Source organism: Dipodomys ordii, unplaced genomic scaffold, assembly GCF_000151885.1.
Source record: "Dipodomys ordii isolate 6190 unplaced genomic scaffold, Dord_2.0 Scaffold7, whole genome shotgun sequence".
NCBI classification, from domain to species: Eukaryota; Metazoa; Chordata; class Mammalia; order Rodentia; family Heteromyidae; genus Dipodomys; species Dipodomys ordii.
Window position 1 is genome coordinate 7,846,795 of NW_012267223.1, and position 23,902 is coordinate 7,870,696.

Below are 23,902 nucleotides of genomic sequence, written 5' to 3' on the forward strand. Positions count from 1 at the left end.
CAATCCAACCAGTCTCCATATCCACCATCCTTACCATACTCCAATTAGTATTACTGTCATACCTTCCCAATAAATCACTCTACTCCCATCATTAATACCATAGAGGTAGTCTGGATTCAGAGCCAAATATTATCTTTTCTAATGATGTCTATGATAATAGAGCTTTCTCTCATAACCAGCCAACTTCTAATGGCTTTCTAATGCACTTGGTTTAAAATTCATAATATCCAAAGCTCAATTTTGCCCAGCCTTTCCATATGAACCCATTGTCTCTAATCACTCAAATTTTGTTTCTATTTTGGATCATCCCTTGTGCTTTTCTCACAGGATGCCCGAGCATCTGTTTCCACTTGCAGATTGCATTCTTGTCAATAAAATTTCCATTTGCTGTCCCCTCAAAAGTCTTGTATGGTTGGCCCTCTCAGCACTGCCTTTAGTTTTCTTTGGAAGTACTTCAAATGATCAGATTTCCTCAACACTATTGATATTTAGGGCTATGTAATTCTTTGTTAATGGGGAGAGGCAGTGCTCAAGGTGAAATAAATAATGCTGAGGAAAGAAGACACTAGAGTATTGGGTGAATCATCAGATCAGCTGGGGAGATATTAAAGCATCCAGAAATGATTGCAGGAGTAATGTTGAGGAGATGAAGTACAACTTTCACATACATCATACACCCCCATGACACTAATTCTACAGGATATTAAGGGATGAAACTTCAACATTCATACATTTGGTTGTGCTCACAGAGATGATCTTCTCATGTGAATGTTAACTGCATCATACCATATAACACCACGACGCAAACAATGCCCCACCACATGCATAGGCTCCAGAGATTAGGGGAACAGATATCTTCAATGGGACATTTCAGAAGTCTGCCTTCCACAGTGTCAAATATTAATAAGAATAATTAGTTACAACGTTCTTAGGAGTTCTGCATAAAATAATCAATATATGCCCCAAACCTAGCTTGTAATGTATAGCCTTAGTTTTCTAAGTGAAGACCAATACGTGTTCATTCTTGATGTGCTCAATATACTATCATTTTTACATTATGCTTCTGGAATCATAGTTCTGATATTTCATGTGCCCCAAGATTACCATCTTGGTTCCTTCCACAGGACTAAAAGATAAAAACAGTCCCTTTGAAACGTTCTCACTTAGATTATTAGCATTACTTTTCTTCATTGGTTAGATGGGAGAATGTACTCTCAGAATGCTGAAATGATGTGTGCATCTCTAAGAGTGGTCGGTGCCCATAAAATGGGATGGTAACACTTCCTTTTTAAAAAATGCTTCACTAAAACACTCCCTGAGTCTAATGGAATGTTGTTAGTACAACTGAGCCATGTCTTAGAAACTCTTGTATTATTTAAGGGAAAGCTTTATAAGACAAAGTTAATTGCACTGTTTTTGTCACTGAATTAATGGCAAGGAATACTTATTGGAGTCTTGGTATAAGTGATGTGACTACAGCTTTCAGCTTGTTGACTTGTATCAACTCATAGATAATTCATAAAAGTCAGTAATTCATAAAAGTCAGGTAAGTCAATTGAGAAATAATAATTGTTAAAATAACTTCTTATGTTCAAAAGAAGAAATACTGGAATCCTTGGCTCAAGATCTCTGTTCTTGTAGATCGAAAGCTGTGCATTATTTCCATAGATAAGGAAGTCATAGGAATCAAAGCAAAGATCTTTTACTTAACTACCTTTGAATGTTCAATTAGACAACAATGATAATATTGGTCATATCAACAAAACTCACATTTAAAAAGTTTGCCAATCAATTTTGTGAATTTTAAGGTATCTCAGGTCTCTAGTTAGATAAAGTCATAACATATCTAGACATGGTAAATAAGGCCTATCAAGTTTTAGTGCTTTTTGTAAGAGTACACTCTGTATCATAAAAAAAACACAGAAAAGTAAAAATATGCTCAAATTTGATGTAAATATATATTTAAAAATGCTCATCTACATGATCATTCCAATTCTCATTGAAAATATTTATCTTCACAGGTTTCAAATTTCCTGCATTGTCAAAACAGACCAAAAAAACCCCATTTATTTATAGTTTAAAGTCTGCAAAATGACAAGAAAAGAAAAATCAGTGAATTTTTAAAGCAAAAAATACTGTGCTGCTGGGGAATCGATTCCATTTCCACTAAAATCAATATTATGTCTTAACCTGTACTTGAGTGAATCAAAAAGATAAGAAAATAAGTCAATATTTTGAAATTATGGAAAGGAAATCAATCTCCGTTGCATCCTTAGAAGAATAAGCAATTCCATTCTGTTAGCTGGCACCATAATCACATGGTCTATTTGCTCTCAAGCTCCATCATTGGTGCTTCTTGACTTTGCCCACTGGCTCCACTAATAAGGAATCTTTTTGAGAAAAATTGTGCATTCCAAAAATACACTGGGCCACATCTGGATAAATCACCTTAAGCTGTAGAATACTGTCTTTAGAAAGAGTTACAAGAGGCTGGGAAGGTGGCTCAGTGAAGCCCTGGGTTCGATTCCTCAGCACCACATAGCAAAAAGAGCCAGAAGTGGTGCTGTGGCTTGAGCTCAGGGACAGCAGCCAGGCCCAGAGTTCAAGCCCCATGAACAACAACAAAATAAAAAGAGTTACAAGTTCCTATGATTTGGGTATACAATGGACTTCACAGGCTCATTTGTTGAACACTTAGCCCCAACTGGTGTACTATTTGGGGAGGAGATGGATCCTGAAGGGCTTAGCTGGAGGAAGAGGATCACTGAGGGGCGTGATGTGGAAAGTTAGAACCTGGTCCCCAGTTTTCCTCCTTGCTCTTTGAATTCTGTCCATCACCGGGTGGAGAGTCTTTTCTACCACATGCTCCTGCTGCCATAAATGTTCTGTGCAGAGTCAATGGAGCCAAAGGACTTGTGGGCTGAATTATCTGAAATCCTAAACCAAAATAAACCCTCCCTTCACTTGTTTTTGTCAGACATTTTGGCACAGTGACACATAAGCCTGATTCATGTGCAAGCTTAAATGGAAGTGTTGTTACAAGGAGCTTTAAGGGTCTTCCTGTGGGAGGAGCTTCCACTTCATGGAGGAATTAATCTCCTCATCAAAATCATCCAGTTCCTGTTCTTTGGCGAGCTCCAGGAAAACCTGTGGTGGGAAGAACAAATGAAAGGGAAGGATGTCATTTTTTCCTTCTGAAGCTGCCACAGAGAGCACAGGGTAGGAGTAGGTTATGTACTCATTCAATGGATGATGTAAAAATCACTTGAACTGACCTACCTGTTCCAGAGTAGACTGTGAAAGACTGTACTCCTCCAAGCTGAAGTTCTGCTTAACTGTGTAAGGATGAATGTACATTAGAGGTTCATATGGTTTTTATTCAGGGCACTTGGGAGAACATTCAATCAAAAAAATCTAAGGAATTGACAAGTGTTTTCCTTCTATGATATGAGTATAATACTACAATTCAGTATTTGTGTATGTTGCACTGTTGAGTTGGATTTTTCCTTGTTTCTCAATACTGTCTAAACCATCACTTACCCAGCTCCAATTTGAAGAAAGTCTGTGATAAAGGTCGAACATCCTCAATGCGCAATTTATAGACCATCAAGGAGGAATACCTGAGAAGAGGAGAAAGTAAGACTGACCTCCAAGTTTCAAGGCTATGACCTTGAATGGATACCTGTATGAAAAGAAGCAACAATCTTGTCAAGTATTCGTTTCAATACACATATCAATCTGGTCTTGGAGATAGCCATGGGGTAAATATTCTTTGATCAACAAAATGTCAGTCCACTAAGTAGATAGGAACACAAGGAAGGAAATCAACAGCATTATGCCTTATGAAGGGAAAAATAGATTATTTTTCCTCTTTCTCAATGAGAAGAATATTTAAGCCAAAAAATAAAGCTCAACAACAGCCAAGTTCAACCTGGCTCTACCACAGTTACTTGGTGCCATCTGATCTACCTAAGCCTAAAATGCTGTTATGATAATAATGACAGTCTGAGACACCATTCAATAAACTTTGAGGGATGGTTGGTACTGTGCTTAGATTTTATTTGTGGGTTCTTCTTTACCAGAGGATGGTTTTACCCTTTAGAAAGGGCCACTGAGATGACCTTCGATCAAATATATACTACCTGAGCCACACCATAGAGCCACCAGAAATGCTAATACCCTTCTAAGAGTCAACTTCCAAATAGCATTTGGTTATCCCACTTCTATATTATGGCAGCACTTGGAACAGAGCCTTTCTCCAGTAATGTATGTACTCAATAACTCTCTTCATCAGTGAAAAGGTAAAAGCTGTTATTACTTCACCACTCCAATAGAAACACTGACACAAAAGACCTATGCTTACCTTTCCTGCCGAGCAGCCTGAGGGAAAAGTCTTAGGATCTCTGCATGGAGGGGCTCCACCTGTGAGAGGCTCTTCACCTTCATCTCCAGCAGGTAATCGTTGCCGAACTTGCTTTTCAGGTGTTGGGGGGAACCAAGACATCTGGAGACAGGAGGAGGATGAAGTCAAGCAAGACTTGGCTGGAATCAGTGGGTCATTCAGCCCTGGAGGCCACAGAGGCACAAAGAGCTGGGATTGGCCTCTCCAGCTTCTCACAATGGGTAACACCCTTCTATCAGAGCAGGTAACCTAGGGATCAAATGCACGCCTAGGTATGCACTCACCTCAGCCTTCCAGACACCATGATGGCCACGCGGTCACACACGGCTTCGGCTTCTACCATGTAGTGGGTGGTCAGGAGGGCGCCCCCGTTCATGTTTTTAATGGTGGCCCGGATCGCTTGCCTAGAGTTCAATCAAGAGAAGAGGTCAAATAAAGGGAAAGTTCGTGGTATTATGGAATTTTTTTAAATAAAGAGTTTCAAAGGGCACATGTATAAAACCAGATGTGATTTCAGACTAAACCCAAACCAGAATTTTTGTAGGGATAACAGTCATGAAACCAAACAATTAGTTAGATGACATAATTTAGAAAATAGATTGGCTGAACATAGAGAATGATATTCGGTGCAAGGACTGTTTAAAAAACCAACAACAAAACACAAAATTGCTATTTCAGAAGTACTTGTGAGAGTGCAAAGGGATGAAAGATGGAAAATGAGAATTTGTTTTAAAATGATAATTTTGACATGAGCTATCAAGATATAAAATATCAGACTACAGACATTTTCATATTAAAGAAGTTTCCTTGTTGGAATGTTTCTTTTATCCTTCACAAGAATTACGTGCTAAGTGATTTAAAGCTTAATAATTGATCTCACAAGTATGCCTCATATATACTAGAAGGTTTAAAAGGAAAGAAAACTCCTTAGAATGTGTTTTAGGTTGAGAAACACACTTTCCTTCTCAATGAGAACTGTTCATTGTGATATGAAGTGGCTATTTCTTTTTCCTTTTTCTTTTCTTTTTTTTTTTTTGGTAGGTTGTGGGCTTGAACTCGGGGTCTGGGCACTGTCCCTGAGCCTGTTTGTGTTCAAGGCTAGTAATCTATTACTTGAGCCACAGTGCCTCTTCTGATTTTTGAGTGGTTAATTGGTGGTAAGAGTCTCACAGGACTTTTCTACCTGGGTTGGCTTTAAACCACGATCCTCTCATCTTAGCCTCCTTAGTAGATAGTATTACAGATATGAGCCACTGGCACCCGGCTTATTTCTTTTTTCTTAATGTTGATTTTTCTGTTGATGGGTGAGTATCTTTTTGTTTCTAAGTGAACATCAGTGTTGAAGGTGCGTTGCGACAGGATCTGTATGTCCACACAAGGATAATTCGGGATAACACCTCACCACATTTGCTGCTGCCCCTCAGGGTCCATCCCTGTCGATGGCTCATCCAGAAGCAGCACTGATGGGTTCCCCAGGATGCTCAGCACAAAGCACAGCTGGAAGGAGAGGCATCACTCATTAGACTAGTTATGGGATGCTCAGAGCATCCCCAAGTCCTATCCATACCTTTCTCTTTACTCCCTCTGCTAACGTCTTCACTGGGGCCTGCAGCTGGGCCTGCAGCTTAAATGCATTCACCAGCCTAAAGGAAATAGAGTGATTTCATTAGCATTATGCATGAGCAATGGAAAAGGCAGGAGGCAGAATACACGGATCCGAACAAACACACTAGTGGAGAATTCTGAAGAATCATTGAATGACTTTGAAACCATCTTGAAAGCCGCTATAGTCTAGATGTGGTTTGTCCCCACATGGTTGATATGTGGGATGCTTTGTCCCCAGGGGGTTGCTGTTAGGAGATGGTAGAACCATTAAGGGGTGGGGCCTGGTGGGAGGTCCTCAACTGAATTGAAAGTGTAGCATCAGAAGGGATTGTGGGATCTCTGCTTTGCTCTGGCTTCCTGTGTGGCCATATGATTGTTCTTTCTTGCACACATCCCTGCCTTGAAGTAACTGGCTGTCTGGCCCTCACCAGAGGCTGCCCAATCTTGGATTGTCCACCTCAGAATCTGTAAGTGAACTAAATCTCTTTTCTTTGAATGTAGCTGACCTTAGGTGGTTCATTATAATGTTAACTTGAGCAATACAGATAGTCTCACCATCATCCCATTATAGTTTCAATTATTTCTTTCCAGATAAGAAAAACTGGTAGGGCTGGGAATGTGGTTTAGTGGTAGAGTGCTTTCCAAGCATGCATAAAGTCCTGGGTTCGATTCTTCAATATTACATACAGAGAAAAATCCAGAAGTGGTGCTGTGGTTCACGTGGTAGAGTGCTAGCCTTGAGCAAAAGCAGCTCAGGGTCAGTGCTCAGGCGCTAAGTTCAAGCCCCAAAACTGCACCTCCCCCCCAAAAAAATGAATAACTGGTAAGCTTTTGTCTCCAGGCTTAAAATGAGAGAAAACAACTCTGACTGGAGTTCTAGATGACCACATCTCCTCCCACAAGCAAGGGGTCATGATCTAGAAGCTGGCTTCTTTGCTTTTGTGTGATATATCCCTAGCAGGGAAGGGGTGTGGGTTGCTCATTTACCGGGCAATGGTGATTGAAGCGTGCTTTCTCCTCAGCCCTTTCACTGCAGCATATACCTCTAGGTGTTCCCTCACTGTCAGGACTGGCCACAGTAAGTTTTCCTGAGGACAATACCCCAGGAACCCCTGGGTATCCTCTTCACTGCTCCGCTTCAAAATCACCTACACAAAACAATGCATTGTCAGATTCTGCTCAAAGTTATGTATATAGAATAGAGAAGTCCGTACAGAGGTTCATAAAAAAACATGGAACTGGCCTAAGATCCTGCAATAGCACCCTTGGGCCTTTATCCAAGACAACAACAACAACAGCAAAATGGAAGTCAGGATACAATAAAGGCACCCACACACTCAAGCTCATTACAGAACTATTCACCAAAGCTGAGTTATGGAATCAGCCCAGCAGCTTTACAGCTGATAAAGGGGTTAAGAAAATATGTATATCTATCCACACATATGTATGTATGTATGTAAATATATGCACACATACACACATTTTTAAACTATCAGGAACAATGAAATTATTATCCATTTGTAGGGAAATGAATATAGTTGAATAAAGTCAGACTCAGAAAGTTAAAGGGCACATGCTTTATCTCATACATGGATGTTAGACCTAAAATATAAATATATATGTACATAACATCCATATAAATTAATGTTAGACCTAAGTATCCATGTATGTGAATGCATATGTATATGTATATTTATGAATGTTAGATGATCAAATTGGTATGTGGAGGCATGAGATTCTGTAGTGGTTCCCCTTTGAAAATTAACAGTTTGACAAAATAAATATCAGGAAACTGAAACATATCTTGACCTAAGGAGCGGGGATATTTAAGAGAAGGAGTGGACAAAGGGAAAGAGCAATGGTGAGTGAATAGCTTATAGTTTAGATGTTGTTACTGATTTGCTAATTATTAGTTATTACTAATCATTGGAGTTGAATTTGAGATTGTTTATTTGGTTGTCCATTGATTGACTTCATTCACTGGTCTACACCTTCAACAGAGATAATTGGAAAGGATTCTGTTTCACCAGTGATAAAAAAAAACTTATAACTATAGGCTGTATTCCACAATAAAGCAATAAAGCTCTCAGTCAGGAGCAATCATCCTGTCAGAGTAGATTTAGATTTATGTGAAGACATACTTGGTTGTCTGTGGTAGGAAAGGCAGTACTGGCATCTAGTGGGTAGAGAACAAGGATGCTACTAAGCATCCTACCACACACTAAAAAATTGCCCAATCCAAAATGCCATTAGTTTTAAGGATAGAAAAATCCTCCACCAGATAATGTATAAACATAAATAATAAATCCTGAACTGCTACATTGGAAACCAATACATTCATGACAACATTTGTTATTTTGAGGAGTTAGACAGTATTAGAATAACTGTATATCTCCTGTGCTGGAATCTCAGCATTTGTGATGGTTTGAATTATATTATCTTTACAGAAACCCTATATTTGGTACGTAGTTTTAGCATTACATTTGCAAAAAAGAAAAACACATGCTCAGATGAAGAAATGTGTACAAGATCACAGAAGGGAAACCTGGGACCTGAGACTGAGATCACCCTTTAGACCAAGCCCTGGACTTTCATGCTGTAATGTCTCTCTCCCATACAAAAGAGTTAGGAAATAAGTTAACTGGACCCCTTGGGTGACATTGTCCAAAAGAAAATGTGCTCTTTGCTTGACTTATATAACTTTAACCCCTCTGTTTTTTTTTAGCATTTTCAAATTTAAAAAAATCTTTCATTTGAAAGAGAGAAGCAGAAAGGGAGCAAGTAAATACACAAGGGATATAGTTAAAGCCTCTGTTCAATGTATTAAAGGAAGTAAGTGTGCCTGAGAATGATGTAGAAGATTTAATATGGCAAACAATCAAGGAAAGGTCTTTTTAGAAGGTACATTTTCTAGTAATGAGAAGATAACCACGCACCAATGGCTACTCTATCCACAGGGAGCTCAAACCCCAAGACCCTACAGTGAAAGGGTCAGTAAAGGCCAATCTAAAGAGGGGTGGAGGATAGGTTAACAGAACCCATATCATGTCGAGCCTTTTGCAGCCAAGGTAAAGTTTTTGATCCATTAATTATAAGTGAGAATTTGTCACTGGGAGAGTGATGGGATATCCTTTACATATGATTTTATTTAGGGCTAGTATCAGGGCTAAAACACAGATCCTGGGTGCTTTCCCTGCCTGGGCTGACTTCAAACCACAATCCTCAGAGGATCTCAGCCTCCTGAGTAGCTAGGACTATAGGCACGAGCCACTGGCACCTGACATTCACGTATTTTTCATAAGAACCTCCACAGTCACTGTAAAATGTTTGTCCTAGGCAGCATTAAAATGGACTTATCTCTGTGGACTTTACTGACCTGACCGGCAGTCGGTTTTGTGTCTCCTGTTATCATCTTAATCATTGTACTTTTACCCGCTCCATTGTGCCCTAAAAGTCCTATAATTTCACCTGAAAGAAAAAAAAAACAGGTGTACTCAAAAATGTGCAAATAGTTAAAACAGAAATCAAAGCACATACCATTTGAAGACTATGTCAAGCACTACGCACAATGTGCTCTGCACATTGCGTTTAAACCAATGGATGACATACTGTTTGTCAGTTGGGCTGCTATGCTGCAGTCAAATTTTACCCATCATGACATTATGTTGCTTTAAAATCTCTCCCAGGGATGAAGACACAGTTTAGTGGTAGGCTGTTTGCCTACTATGTGTGAGGTCCTGGATTGTATTCAACACTACATAAATAAGTATCAAGTAAATAAATATATGTATTTTTAATATAGAAAACAAAACCTGTGCCACTATTTTTAATGGAAAGACTGCATGTTTGTTGCTACTATTTTATTTGCTGTTTATTGTTTAATAGAATCTAGATCACTGTCTTCTGATACAAAGGAAACTGTAATGCTAATAACCTAGGCTTATAAACCCAAAGGAGCTAGTGAACAACCTGTGTTTCATATTCAGCAACACAAAGCTTTGATTCAGATACTCTTTACTGACAAGCATTCGACCTCTATGAGAGGTCAAGATAGCTGTACTAACAGAACTATTGTTTCCAACCTTTTTTAACACAGAAAGAAACATTTCTTGTGGCGATTTTTTTCTTCTGTTTGGAAAAGCAATTTTTCCTTCTGCACGCATATTCCTTCCGGAGACAGTTGGCAATGATAACTGGTTTCTGTAAGGACAAGTGAGTAGCAATGTGGCATTATTCCACCTTCCACTGAGAGAGTGCTCTGTCCTCTCATCTTTCATTTCCAAGTATGGACTCAAGAACTGAACCCTTCCCTTACAAGCTGTCCTTTACATGTGAACTCCTCTAACTCTATAATTTGCATGGTCATTAAGCAATTTGTGATTGCCCATCTTTAGACAGCCTGAATAAAGCCAGTCACTGAATCAACGGCTTTGTTAAAACATACACTCACATATACGCATCCACAAGCACTTCTGAATTGCTTAGAATAAGCTTTCCTTGGGTTATCAAACTCACAAAATATTACTGAGGTTTTAAAATGTCTGACTATACTTATCAAGACTGTGACCCTGAAAAATAAGCTAATTAACCTGTGTGTGTATTTCCTTTGCTTTCTTAGCCTTTTGCGCCTTGCATATTGACCACTACATGTGAGGCTGAAAGAACCTTAGGAATTTTTCAGAAAAGCTGAGATTAGAATGACGTTTGCTTTATCTGACAGACAAAATTATTTGATAAGGACCCTTTTTTGAGTTCTACCTCATCCATTTCTAGGACAGCCATGGCATTTGCTGCTCTTGTTCTTTCTATCTGTACATCTTCATCTTCTCCTTCAGGTTCTTCTGGGTTTGGGAAAACATCACTGCTTGTTGGAGAAATTCTGAAATCCAAACAGATTTCCAGTTGAAAACTTGTAGCAAAAGAAAATTTCATTTCTCCATACACCGCTGTCAGTTATCAGAACAAAATAACCAGGAGAACCATGTAATTTCCTTTCTTCAGCCATCATCTGCCTTTCAAATGGCCTACTTCCTTTCTGTCATGAGTCAAAAGATACTATTCTTATATTGTCTTGACTTTTGATTTAAGTATAGTCTTTAGGGGCCATGACTGTTTTTCAAATGATAAAGCAGCAAACAACCTTTAGCAAAGAATTTGGAGGCAGGGTTGTGTGAGAAAAAGAATCTAGAAGCTCATTTTGATTTATACATTCTAGAACTTAAACTTTTTCAACCTGAAAACAGGGTCCTTTCTCAATGACTTCTTCCCAAAGTGCCTCTCCAGACATCGCAGAACAAAAAGAAAGATAAAAAAGTGGAGGTAAGACTAGGGGAAAAGAAAGGTAAACAAAATTAGTATAGCATCATCATATAAACAATGATTTCAATATGCAATGGATTAAGGTTTAGTTATCTATAAATTGATTCCTGTTGCATAACTATAAAATTAAAATATTAATTGAGCTTTCTTAGATATAAAATTGCAGTTGATAATGTTTTCAAAAGACATGAAAGTCAATAGAGTGAATATTCCATAAAATTCAAAATTAGTGTTTCTGCTCTTCAAAGAAAGTATAACATAAGATAACAGTATGAAGTCGATACCAGTAAAACTCTTTCGGGTTGGCTTCACTCTTGGCCTCAAATGGTCCTTGATGTTAGTGTTCAGATTAAAAAAACCATTACATGTGTGAATGTATGTGTGTGTGTGCAAGTGTGTGTCTACATATTGCTGCAGATGTTCAAAATATCTAGATACTTTTTTTAAAGTTGTTTCAAGTCAAAGAAACTCAAGCCATACAAATTGTGCATTCCCTTGTGTGAGAGCATTGAAAGGAAATGTCTTCTTACTGTTAACAATGCCAAGAACAGGACATGAGATTCTGAAGCTCCTAAGTAATCAGCAGCGTCAGGAGAAAACTGTGAAATGAGGAGAAAGTGTGTTTGAGTGAGTCATCCTCTTCTGTTCATGAACTTATCCTACTTACAATAAATCCATGCCCTTAAAGTGGCCTTGCTACCATTCTACTGGATTTTCCCCTGTCTATCAGGTAAAGCTGATTGCTGGCTAGGATGATGTCTTTCTTGTTTCCAAAGGTGTCTGAGTAAACGGTCAGTCTGGGCATGTGTACAGGCGAGGTCTTTCATAAACTGTATCAACAAACCTTTTGTTAGTAGGTCCTGTCAGAACCCACGAAAGCCATAGGCGAGTCTATCCAAACCCTTCCACCTCCACCTCCACCCCTACCTCCACTTGCACCTCCACCTCCACCTCCACCTTCATCTACACCTACCTTACACCTTCCTTTTTTTTGTCATTCATTGGGCTTGGACTCTGGGCCTTGGTGGTGCTGTCCCTGCTCAAGGGAAGCACTCTACCACTTGAGCCACAGCACCACTTCTGGTTTTCTGGTGGTTAACTGGATATAAGAATTTCTCAGCCGTTCCTGCCCAGGATGGCTTTGAACCACGATCCTCAGATCTCAGCCTCCTAAGTAATTAGGATTGCAGGCGTGAACCACCAGTGCCCGGCTACCTTCATCTTTTTATTTGGACCCTTTCCACTGAGAAACCTGTAATGATACTGTTTTTGTTCTCCCACATCCTCCTCTTTTTTGACATAATCATAACCATTGTGCAAGTCAAAGACAAAATTCCTTTCTCTTTCCTGCCTGGACTGACATCAAACCATGATCCTCAGACCCTAGCCTCTAAGTAGCCGGGAGTACAGGCATGAGTGTCTGGAACCTGGTTGCTTCATTCTTAAGGTCCTCCTTGTTTAGAAATGTGGTTCCCTTTGTCAGATGCACTGAGCACATTTCTAACTCTACTTGTCAAGAAGTGCCTGGGAAGACTTTAGGAAAAACGCCTCACTCCTCTGATTTCACTTGAAAATCAGGGAGAAGTATCTTTTTGTAGGTCTATCGGTCCTTCTGATACACTCCTTCAGATTCTTTTTCATATCTGTGCTTCTGTTCCTCCAAGTTCCTTGTTAGGTTGTGTTGTCCTTGTAACTATCAGCTGTACCCTGTTAAGTCCAATTGACTCTTTTCAGTTAGCATCTTTCAGGTTCTCTTAACAACATCTGATGGCATAATTACACCGTCTTTTAAAAATATTCTCTTTTATTTTGTAGTCCTGAGATTTTGAACTCAGGGCTTTGCATTTGCTAGGAAAAATTCTAGCAGAGTTCTACTAGTTAAGCCATTCTTCCAGGTTTTTCTGCTTTGGTTATTTTTTAAAGTAAGGTCTTGTGCTTTTTAACTATGATCTTCTTATTTATACTTCCCACCATAGCCGGGAAGCACGTATCACCACACCCTACTCTTTCCATTGAGAGTGGGATCTCATGAACTATAGTTTGAAACATACTTTATTGCCAGATGGCATGCTCTTATAAATTGTTAAATGTTTAAAAGAGTTTCTGAGAGAAGATGCTAGAACATACTAGTCTGCCATTTTTTTCTTATGTCTCCCTAATTCCTTTTCAAAGTGATTGACTGAATCCTCAGCCTCTAAACTTTGGATTTCAAGGTCAAGTGCTTGGCCCAGTTTCATGACTATCTGTCCTTGCTCTGTAGGTTGTAGTATCCAATGCTATGGATTCTTAAGAACACCTATAACTGCTAAACCTCAAAGGTTTGCTGTAGTTTCCTTCTCCCCCACATGATGGTGCTAAACCTGCTGCTTGACATAGGTCTTCATGTGTCAGGATTGTGTTAAATTTAGTATGTTCAAAGTTTAACAGAAGAAGGAATCTCTTTGTCACCCAGTACAGAACTATAAAATGCTACTACACTGGATTTCCCTAGACCCTTCATGAATGAAGACTGGGCTTCTATGCCATGAGATCAAGTGTCTTGTTTATGGCAAAAGAATTACTTTCTAAAAACAGACTTAAAAGTTTTGCACATTTAGATGGCATCTACCGACATGTTTGTAATATTCTAAGCTTTCTCCAATGGCCACACATTTACCTTTGTGAGGACGGGACTAAAATTACTTACCCCAGAATAAATGAATAAGGAGCCGATCAGTGTGAAGGGCGGAATTAATATGGTGCAGAAAAATAGTGTGAGAAACCGGTAATCATTTAAATCACTGACAACTATCAAGAAATTGGTGACCTAAAATAAAAGCACAGCATAATGACACTAAACTTATTAACTACTTTTAACAATTGAGCAGCAATATGATGCTTTCTATTTGCATCTTTGAAGCCTGAGTTCATGGAGTTTTCTGATTATAGTCCTTTATAAATATTCAAGTGACAAGATTAAATCACTTTAGAAGTAGGAGTCTCTAACTCAGGGAAGTTTAGCTCTGGAGACAGGTTTGAGAGTCATCCATTACAGATGGTAGACACCTACACGCACTTTATATTTTATATGTGTTTATGATTGTCTTAGGCAATTAGAATTTTCTAGAGAGAAATATTAACTTAACATTCTGTTCAGCACAAAGATTAAAATATATGCTCCTAGATTTGTTCAAAATGGTTTATAAATAAAATAATAGGTCCCATCTGAATACTTACAATGAAGAAGATAACTGACCAAAGGCTACTGTTTTTTCTGATATTGTGAAAAATGAATGAGATCACGTATGTCAAGAAAATGAGAGATGATGCATATCCAATATTACAAAGGATCTGGAATACAAATAGAAATACAAATACTTAGGTTATATAAGATAAATAGGATTTAGGAACACATCTATAATTAGCCCCCAACTTTCCAAAACTATAGAACAGATAATTTGAAGTTCTTGGGTTTAGGATTAGTAATATTACTCTATTCATACAAATTAGTCTAATGAAACTTAAAACTTAAAGACTTTCTCTCTCTCTCTCTCTCTCTCTCTCTCTCTCTCTCTGTTGCTTATGGGGCTTGAACTCTGGGCCTGGGCGCTGTCCTTCAGCTCTTCAGCTCAAGGCAAGCACTCTACCACTTGAGCCACAATACCACTTCTGGTTTTCTGGTGGTTTTTTGGAAATAAGTGTCCCATAGACTTTCCTGCCCAGGCTGGCTTTGAACTGTGATCCTCAGATCTCAGCCTCCTGAGTAGCTAGGATTACAGGCATGAGACACTGGTGCCCGGCCAAAACTTAAAGACTTCTTAACGTTTTACCACCTACCTGAATTAAAAGGTATTGAAGGATAACTGTAATCTCCTCTGGGTTAAATACATAGTCCATCATTTGTATTAGAAGAAGAATCAAGAAATACAGGGGCAAATCCACCAAGGCCTGTCCAAACCAGTAAGCAGAAGGGAAGAGACCAGAAATCCATAGCTGGGAATGAACTTTTCTCTGATAAAGAAGCAAAACAATGAAGAGAAGGCAGGACAAGCTGAGACTTGGGAAATCCTATATAATCAGAATTTTGTTGTAGCTCTTGAATAATTATTATTCTAGTTTGATAAATGGAAGTGCCACTTGCCACACCCCAGAAATATTAATACTGCAAATTAAGACACATAGAATGTCTCACCTCTCCCTCCAGGTATTTGGGAAGGAGTTAAACATTGTTAAATACTATTTTAAAATATTTATGTTAATAACTGTCCTTTACTATAAGCACTCCAGTAGTAAAACATCTGTGTATGCATGATTGATAACAACAATAGGACAAAACTAGTGAACGAAGTAAATGGTGAATAGAATGCTATGTTTGCCAAAGACAAAGACAATTTAAGAGAAGAATATATGGAAATTAATTCAAGCCCATCAAATACACTTTCTGAACATTCAGAAGGTTCAGTATCACTAAATAACAGGTGACAATCTCAAAGGCAGGAAGATAAAGTTCTTTAATAGGTACTGGAAGTGCTGTAGAGAGACAGGACGTGTCTTCACAGACTTCTTGAATTTTATATAAAAGTGAATTATCAGCAGATAAAAAAGGAAATCGTATAGCAAACAAAGTAGAGACTAGAAATAGCACCAAGATCTGGGCACATGCTGTGTGCCATTGTCCTGAAGTTGCAGTTAACAAAATGGACCAACTCCTTGGTACAGTGGCCAAGAGTTCTCAATAGACCCCAACAAGGATTCTTCTCCACTCTAAAGGTTAGCCAGAGGTCTCATCTACATCTCCTTATGCCTGTGGTTTCCTGCATACACCTTCCCTCAATATCCCTTCTTGGGGGGCTGGGAAGGTGGCTCAGTGGTAGAGTACTTGCTTTGCATGCACGATGCCCTGGGTTCAATTCCTCAGCACTGCATTATAAGCAGAAAAGGCTGACAATGGCTCTGTGGCTCAAGTGGTAGAGCGCTAACCTTGAGCTGAAGAGCTGAGTGATAGTGCCCAGGCCCAGAGTTCAGGCCCTATGGCCAACAAAAAAATCCCTTCTTGGCTTTAAGAAGACTTTTTAGGGAAACTATTCCCCTTTCCCCAGTTCTTGTAAAAGCTTTCATATTTCATAGATTTCACCACAATTATGTACATACTCTTAGCATCATTGAAGCTCGTCCATAAAAGTGACAGAGACCTAAAGCTCAGTGTACTCAGCCACTTTGTTCAATTCCCTGCCCTCCTCCTGTCTAGGGAATATACTATTGACTTCCTCTTGCTTTTGCTTAAACAAATCCATGTGTTCACTTCTGTATTCCTTCTTCAGCATGACTAAGAACCTGTCATTCATCTCCACTGACAAGAACATCACAAAACTGAAGCCTAATGGGACAATCTTTTGTCCTGTGAAGTAAAAGTACTGTGGTAAATTGGTCAATGTGTACAACTGAGTTAATTTCCCCACAAGGAAAAGTGAAACCATCATTAAGAGAGTAAATACAATTGTTAGTGGCAAAAGTCTATAAATAAAACCCAAAATGATGCACAGTGAAAAGTTGCTGCTCCCTGTTGGTGCTATTTCCTGAGATACTCATTTGTTTAGGAAAAGACGCCCTTCACATTCTGACAAGCTATTATTTGACAAGCTGTTTTGACAAGCTATTTGCATGAAGCACATAAATGAGATGGTTTGCGGGAGAGTTGTCTGATTACTTGATAACTCTTCTTACTTTGAAGTCACCGATGCTGCTCATAGCAATGTAAGGAGGGAGGCAGGCGGCCACTGCGCTGGAGAAGAAGAGGTTGCTCAGGAGTGGGTTGAATAGGTATCCGTGCTCGTAGAACAAATACTCCTGAAATTATGCAGAACATGCTGAGCAGCTGCCAGTGGGGCATCTGGTTCATTTGTACTATCCTAATCAGCCAGATGTATGCACAAACCACTCAAAACCCTTCCACTCAAAACCCTTCCCGCTCTCATGTTTGCAACTGTTTACCCACATTGATTTCCATTCCTGTGTTGCAATAAGTGGGACATTGAAACACAAGAGGAAAGCTAAACCCCATGATATGAACTGGCTAAGCCCCCACACTTAATGCCTATGGAACAGCATGCAAGCTTTGCTCTCTGACTTTGTGATTATGGCATTACAAACCAGTGATTACTACATACATCAAAGTGGATGTCATAGAAATGACAGATTGTGAACCATCAGTCCAAGTGCAATTTTGCTACTCTCAGAAATGAGTACCCACAACAGTTTGGTTCAATGTTTATGAAGACTCATTCCCCTGGTTCAGCATAATGCAGAGGGAGCAAATTAAAATACTTTCCAAGACCTAATATATAGAAGTTAACAAGTAAGAGCATTTAGAAAACAGCAATGATGACTTAGGGTGAGGAAGATAATGTTATACTTACACCAAATGATGTACTTCTCTCAGTCTGAATGTGTTTTGAAGAATTAAAAACTCCAAGGAGCCCATTGCTAATAACATCCATGAGAACAGGAAAGCAACTTAGCCTTTTGGTATTACATGCTATAGAAAATCTACGATCCTAAAACATAATGAATACTTTTCTAAGGTCTCAGAAAAAATGCAAAATTGAATAAATGAAAATGGTAGGAAAATCATTAAACTTATTGGTACAAGGGCTTATACAAATACTTATTGATTACAGAGACAAAAATCACAATTAATCAATCAATTAATTAATTAACAACACTGACTATATTATTGAATGCATTCCTGGTATACTTAAAGGAATCCAGGTTTTCAGTTTTTATTTGCCATACAGCATTGGCCATGTGGTTATTGATGCTTAAAATCTCACAACATATCTCAAGTGATTTTTGGCATGCTACAAAACTGAATAATAATGCAACTTCACTTGGACATGGCCATAGACTTGTTTCCAAATGTGGTTGAGTTGATTTGTTTTGTAAATAAAGAATATGTGGATACTTGGGAAACAAGAGGTAGCAGGTGATTTTAATGAAGCATACACTTGCACAAATAGCAACCTTTCATTTAAATCTCTTGTAAAATGGTATATAATATCATATGAGTCCCAATATATATGGTATATAATATCATATGAGTCGCTCAAGGCAAGCGCTCTACCACTTGAGCTACAGTGCCACTTCCGGTTTTCTGGTGGTTTACTGGAGATAGGAGTCTCACGGTCTCTCCTGCCCGGGCTGGCTTTGAACCGCGATCCTCAGACCTCAGCCTCCTGAGTAGCTAGGATTACAGGTGTGAGCCACCAGCGCCCGGCTTGATAATTTATTTTTGTAATCACAAATCAAGTATATTGCATCTAGCTTAATTACTTAGCGTTTATCAAGAACAAATGTGCCATTTTTTAAATTTATTCTTCTGAGCACATGGAAATAAACTCAAGATCTATCAGAGGTTAGGTGTGACATGATTTTTTTTTTATTTTGTGCAGGAGGGAGGGTAGGTAAGACAGGCCTTGCTATGTAGCTAAAGACTACCCTTGAATTCCCAATCTTCTCGTCTCAGAAGTAGTTTTTCATTTTCTTGTTGGCTTAGAAAAAATTAACTCTGGAAAGGTCCAAATGGTCAAGTTTATGGTGCCTACTCAAGGTGATTCAGCCATTAAATTTAATTGTCTCATCTTTTGCTATTTGTCTACCACTGGGATCCTTAACTGTCTTGCCTATGCCCAAGATATAAGCAAGTAGGACAGCAATTACTACAACAAACTGCAGAATGAAAATCAAGTGTAAATTGAGCATTGAATGAGAATAAGGTTTAAATCTATTATTGGACTGGAACCCAACTGGTAAGACTAAATTACTGTAGAGCCATATAACTTCCAGTTATACAGGAAGCTTTCAGAAACTGATGATTGTGCAGCTTCCATAAAGAAAATGAGAAATACCTCATTTCTGTCAAATTAGCCTTTGGCATCAGCTGATTTGAATGACTTAACTTTCATAGTCTGTCTTTGGTAAAACCCAGCCTGAGCCCAACTTACCTGTTCATTCTCTGACACAATGATAGCACCATTGTATGATGGTTCATCCGTGCCGTTTCTAGTTCCAAAAGCATCCACTTCTAAAGCTATGTTCTGCTGTTTCAGTGAATGTAGAAAGTCTTCGATGCTTGACCCTACCAAAGGTAAAGATCAAATGAAGCAAAGACAGACCAAAACAAAAACAAAGTATTATGAAAAGTAAACTACAAGGTGAATACAGTTATAATATTTAATGTCTGTATGTAAAAATGGAAACAGTTAACTTGAGATGGGTGAGGTGATTTAGATCAAGATGTATTGTACTAAAAATATTGACATGTTGAATTGAAACCTGCCTATACACCAACTTAAAGATAATAATGAGAGAAAAGAATTTTAACTTGTTAAATGTAAAAATGAAGTTTAAAAAATAATTCACAAGGAAACTAAATGACATCACCCAAAGTATTCCATAATGTGAGTTGTTTACAGATTTTCTTAAAATCAGAACTAGAGCAATGGCACCAAAATACATTTTGATATCATGGGTATAATAAAGTTTTCTCACCTAAAGTTTACTTATAACTTCTATTTGTGAAAAAAATGTAAATTACTGGGTTGGTGATGTGTCTTAATGGCATGCCTGCCTAGCATGGGCAAAGCCTTGGGTTTGATATCAGCACCACAAACTAATAACAATAACAAATATGGATGACTAATTACTTTGGTAATATTTAAAACTACTAATTAATCTGTCATATTCTTTTCTGTACTGGTTCTGGAGCTTGAACTCAGGGCCTGGGCACTGTGCTTGAGCTTTTGTGCTCAAGGCTAGCACTTTACCACTTGAGTCACAGCTTCACTTCTGGCTTTTCTGGTGGTTAACTGGAGATGAGTCTCATAGACTTCCTGCCTGGGCTGGCTTTGAACCATGATCCTCAGTTATCAGCTTCCTGCATAGCTAGGACGATAGGCATGAGCCATTAGCATGTGGCTGAGATTTATTTTTTTTTACAGGCCCATCAATACAGACACTAATGAAACTGACACAGGACAACCTCAAACGTCAGTCACTGATTTGTTCTCCCAAATACCCTTCAGTTGCTTTATGAAATGGCTTAAGTGGCTTAAGGTTTAAATCAAATTCAAAATTAGTTTCTAAAGTCAACTCTCCAATTGTGTATATTTAGTTTTAAATCAATGTTCTGTATGGCTTCCTGTTTTTGAAAGTGCACAGAACTGATTCTTTTCCTCGTGTTTTATGTTTTCTGGGGAATCTCCCAATAAGAACACTTACAATCTGCATTTCATCCCCATGTGTACCTGTTTTGTTGATGACCAGTAGGGGGGTAAGAGGGTCCTCAGGCTGTTGTCCTGGTGAAAGGAAGTACATATTTGGGGACAGTCCCCAAGGACTATTTTTTTTATAGGACTCAAGGAATAGATTATCCAGAAGTTCAGGGAAAAAGCTAATTCCCCAAAGCAGTAACCTATATAGAGGGAAATAGAACAGAAAATTAATTTAAACCACTTAAAGTTTATTAGAGGGAAGTAGATAATGAGCTCATAAAATAAGTGGAAAGTACTAAGTTAACATTTGAATCATGACTTTTCTTCCTTTTTCTTCTTTCTAAATGAGATAGTGCCTATGTATTATCTTTGCTCTTTTTTCCCCTCTGTTTACTTCTTTGGACACTTCATTCTGGCCTCTGACGCCTCCTGATTGTCACTCCTCCTGATTGTCACTGTCTCTCTCTAGTGCCCACTTATTTGCTCTATTTCAGCCCTACACATCTTCCTTCAGCTGCACTATGCCAATGTTGCATATCACCAATACCCAGACCCTCCACACCCTCAACCTTTTCCCATCATCCCAAATGATCATGCTCTACTACTGAGCTATACTCCAGGTTTTCTATATGATACAGTCTAGTAATTATTTTTACTTTTTCACACATTCTGTCTGGTGATTACCTGAGGTTAGTAACACTTCTTTAGATTCCTCTGATATTCTCATACTTAGTACTACTCCTACCCTATCATCCACCCCTCTTACTCTCTTTAGTTTCATGAGTCCCATTCTCCTAAAACAAGCTCAAATTCTGACTGAGCTCTTTCTTTGCTGTCTGTATTTTCACTTAAGCGCTTCCTACAAGTTGCCATAGTTTGCATATCTCTATTATACCTTTAAAAAATTCATTTCTCATCACACACGTGGGCTGCTGCTATAGTTTGCAAGTTGAATGTCTCCCAGAGGTCTGTACGTTAAAGACCTGGCCACAAGAGTGGCACCACTGGGAAGTGGTGGACTATTACTGGATGACAGCTTATGCTCCATTCTCCGGTCACCGAGCACATGCCCTTGAAGAGGATTGTGGGAGCTCAGTCTCTTATTCTTCCTCTCCACTGATGCCTTCATGATGGAGGTGTTTGCTTCATCATGAACTTTTGCCACAATATGGCACCCTCACCAAAGGTCCATGATCTTGGACTGAGATTTCCACAACGGTAAGCCAACATATACTTTTCCTGCCTATAAGTTAACTGCTTCAAGTATTTCATGATAGTAATGGAAAGCTGCTCAATATAACTACAATGCCAGATTTGTATTTAATATATGTACATACATTTAACAATAGGGAGTATTATTGTGTGCTGATGATAGGTTTTAGATGAATAGGTGTGTGTTCTACACAGAGCTGGGCTTTTGCATAGAGGTGATATTCAGCAATGATGCTTCAGGGGTGGGTGGGAACCTTACAATGGGCTCCAGATGCAACATGGAGCTAAACAGAATGCACAGAACCTTGACACTGCAATGTTGAAATACTGTCTGAATCTGTTGCCTGCAACACTGACTCTGACTTGTGTTTCCAGGTTGCTGACCTGCCCTATGTATTTCAGACTTGCCACTTGCCATCATAGTAGGAGCCAATTCCTTAAAATGAATCTCTCTCTCTATATATATATATACATACATATATATGCATACAGATAGGCATGAGTGTACATGTAAGTATATGTCTGCACATACAGGTATGTGTATATACCTGAATTTATGTGCATTTACACATAGCTCTCCAAATACTTATATGCATGCATATCTTTTATATATGTGTATATGTTGATATATGCATCACACATACCAAAACGATATATAAATATATACATAGACCAACATTTATATATACTGGCACTTACATACATATTTATAGGCTCCATTTCTCTGGAGAGTGCTGAGACAGATTTTTGCATTTTGTGGAAAGAGGGAATGGGGTCTTGTAATGGAACTTATGTGTGAACCTCCACCTGCTTGCAAAGAGCTAACTTTCGCTTGTTAGTAAAAGAAAATCCGTGTGAAATTTAAAAACTTCCAACTTTGATGTTTTTATTGCATGCCCACATGAGCAATGATCAGTTTTTTTGATGCTATTGTTTCAAAGGCCATCCACAATTCCTGGGATTTCTTTCATCGAGTGCTGTTCCTGCACGTTTTTGTTCCCGCACATTAACTTTGCATGTAACAGGGTGCAGAACTCTGAAGCACTCACATACTCACATGGCCAGCAGCTTTTTCTTTCCACGCTTCAGCTTGAGGAAGCGAACTTTTGCCATGGCACAGAGCTGCTGTCTCCAGAGCGCCATGCCGCTGACGGTGTTTCTTGTTTCACTGAGGGAAGACAAAACTTGTTCCAGCTCCACAAAATCCCCGGTGTCTTTGGTTCCATCACTTTGTAACTGTCCCCAAATTCCAAGATCTAAAACATAAGAGCAGTCATTTGTAAGGTGGTATCTGACAGTATCATTTTAGAAGTATAGTATTTAGCTTTTCTGGGAGCAAAGGTTCCAGGATTAACATTCTGGTCAAACATGCAAGTAATCTACTTTGTTGTAGTAAACTACTGAGGAAATGGGAGAGAAGCAAAATAATAATTTATACAATGAAAGGAGATCATGTATTTTCTGGAAAACAAGTTCTCCTCAGTGCTACAGAATACTTGAGAAATCAATGGAAACCAGTTCAATCACAAAACAAAAGCTAGTTCTAATCTGTTTGTTATTTCCTGTCATGCCAACATTGGATAAGTGCTGATTTCACAGCAATATCTGGAAATATCCTAGAAGCACTAAAAAAAATCCCTTAAAATGCTACAAGAAAGGCAATCCTCTGCATAAATTCTACTTTTCCTCTCTCTTTAGCATTTATATTCAGGTAACACAGTACTACACATTTATTGTCTGCTTCCTGAGGACATGAAATCTACATTCCTGTATTCAACAGTTACCTTCCTTCTTTGAAACTTGCACCAGCAAAGGCTATAACATCATTAATCAAAGCATTTTACCTGGTTCATCAACAATTGATTCCCTTTCTAATTTCAGGAACACTTCATTCAAAGTAGTCATGGACACACCATAATCTTCAATGCCCTGATGAGAGCATCTGTCAAGGTCCCTGTAAAGATCTGAAGGTAATCACAGAAACAGTTCAACAGAAAGTACTCTAATGAAATTGATAATAATTACATTTTTATAAGGCATAATATTGGTGATGGGCCAAATGTAGTTTTATGAACTTTCACGTCTTTTTGAGTATCAAAGTCTAATCTAAACATTT

General features: G+C 38.6%; 1 protein-coding gene across 1 annotated transcript in view; it reads right to left on the reverse strand.

Annotated features, from left to right (window-relative positions):
* Positions 1 to 2,582: 2,582 nt before the first annotated feature.
* The window catches only part of Abca9 (ATP-binding cassette, sub-family A (ABC1), member 9), a 45,424-nt gene continuing 24,104 nt past the window's right edge, over positions 2,583 to 23,902 (reverse strand). The window contains exons 18-39 of the mRNA XM_013038057.1: positions 23,631 to 23,750; positions 22,844 to 23,042; positions 20,608 to 20,774; positions 19,306 to 19,439; positions 17,722 to 17,859; positions 17,030 to 17,152; positions 15,143 to 15,316; positions 14,543 to 14,656; positions 14,013 to 14,132; positions 11,857 to 11,925; positions 11,241 to 11,332; positions 10,766 to 10,886; positions 10,090 to 10,207; positions 9,384 to 9,475; positions 6,995 to 7,155; positions 5,970 to 6,045; positions 5,805 to 5,899; positions 4,687 to 4,806; positions 4,364 to 4,504; positions 3,541 to 3,620; positions 3,280 to 3,335; positions 2,583 to 3,147 (exon numbers count right to left, since the gene is read on the reverse strand). Of these exons, the coding sequence (XP_012893511.1) occupies positions 3,049 to 3,147; positions 3,280 to 3,335; positions 3,541 to 3,620; positions 4,364 to 4,504; positions 4,687 to 4,806; positions 5,805 to 5,899; positions 5,970 to 6,045; positions 6,995 to 7,155; positions 9,384 to 9,475; positions 10,090 to 10,207; positions 10,766 to 10,886; positions 11,241 to 11,332; positions 11,857 to 11,925; positions 14,013 to 14,132; positions 14,543 to 14,656; positions 15,143 to 15,316; positions 17,030 to 17,152; positions 17,722 to 17,859; positions 19,306 to 19,439; positions 20,608 to 20,774; positions 22,844 to 23,042; positions 23,631 to 23,750 (2,609 nt within the window). The 3' untranslated portion in view covers positions 2,583 to 3,048. The remainder of the gene's footprint in view (positions 3,148 to 3,279; positions 3,336 to 3,540; positions 3,621 to 4,363; positions 4,505 to 4,686; positions 4,807 to 5,804; positions 5,900 to 5,969; positions 6,046 to 6,994; positions 7,156 to 9,383; positions 9,476 to 10,089; positions 10,208 to 10,765; positions 10,887 to 11,240; positions 11,333 to 11,856; positions 11,926 to 14,012; positions 14,133 to 14,542; positions 14,657 to 15,142; positions 15,317 to 17,029; positions 17,153 to 17,721; positions 17,860 to 19,305; positions 19,440 to 20,607; positions 20,775 to 22,843; positions 23,043 to 23,630; positions 23,751 to 23,902) is intronic.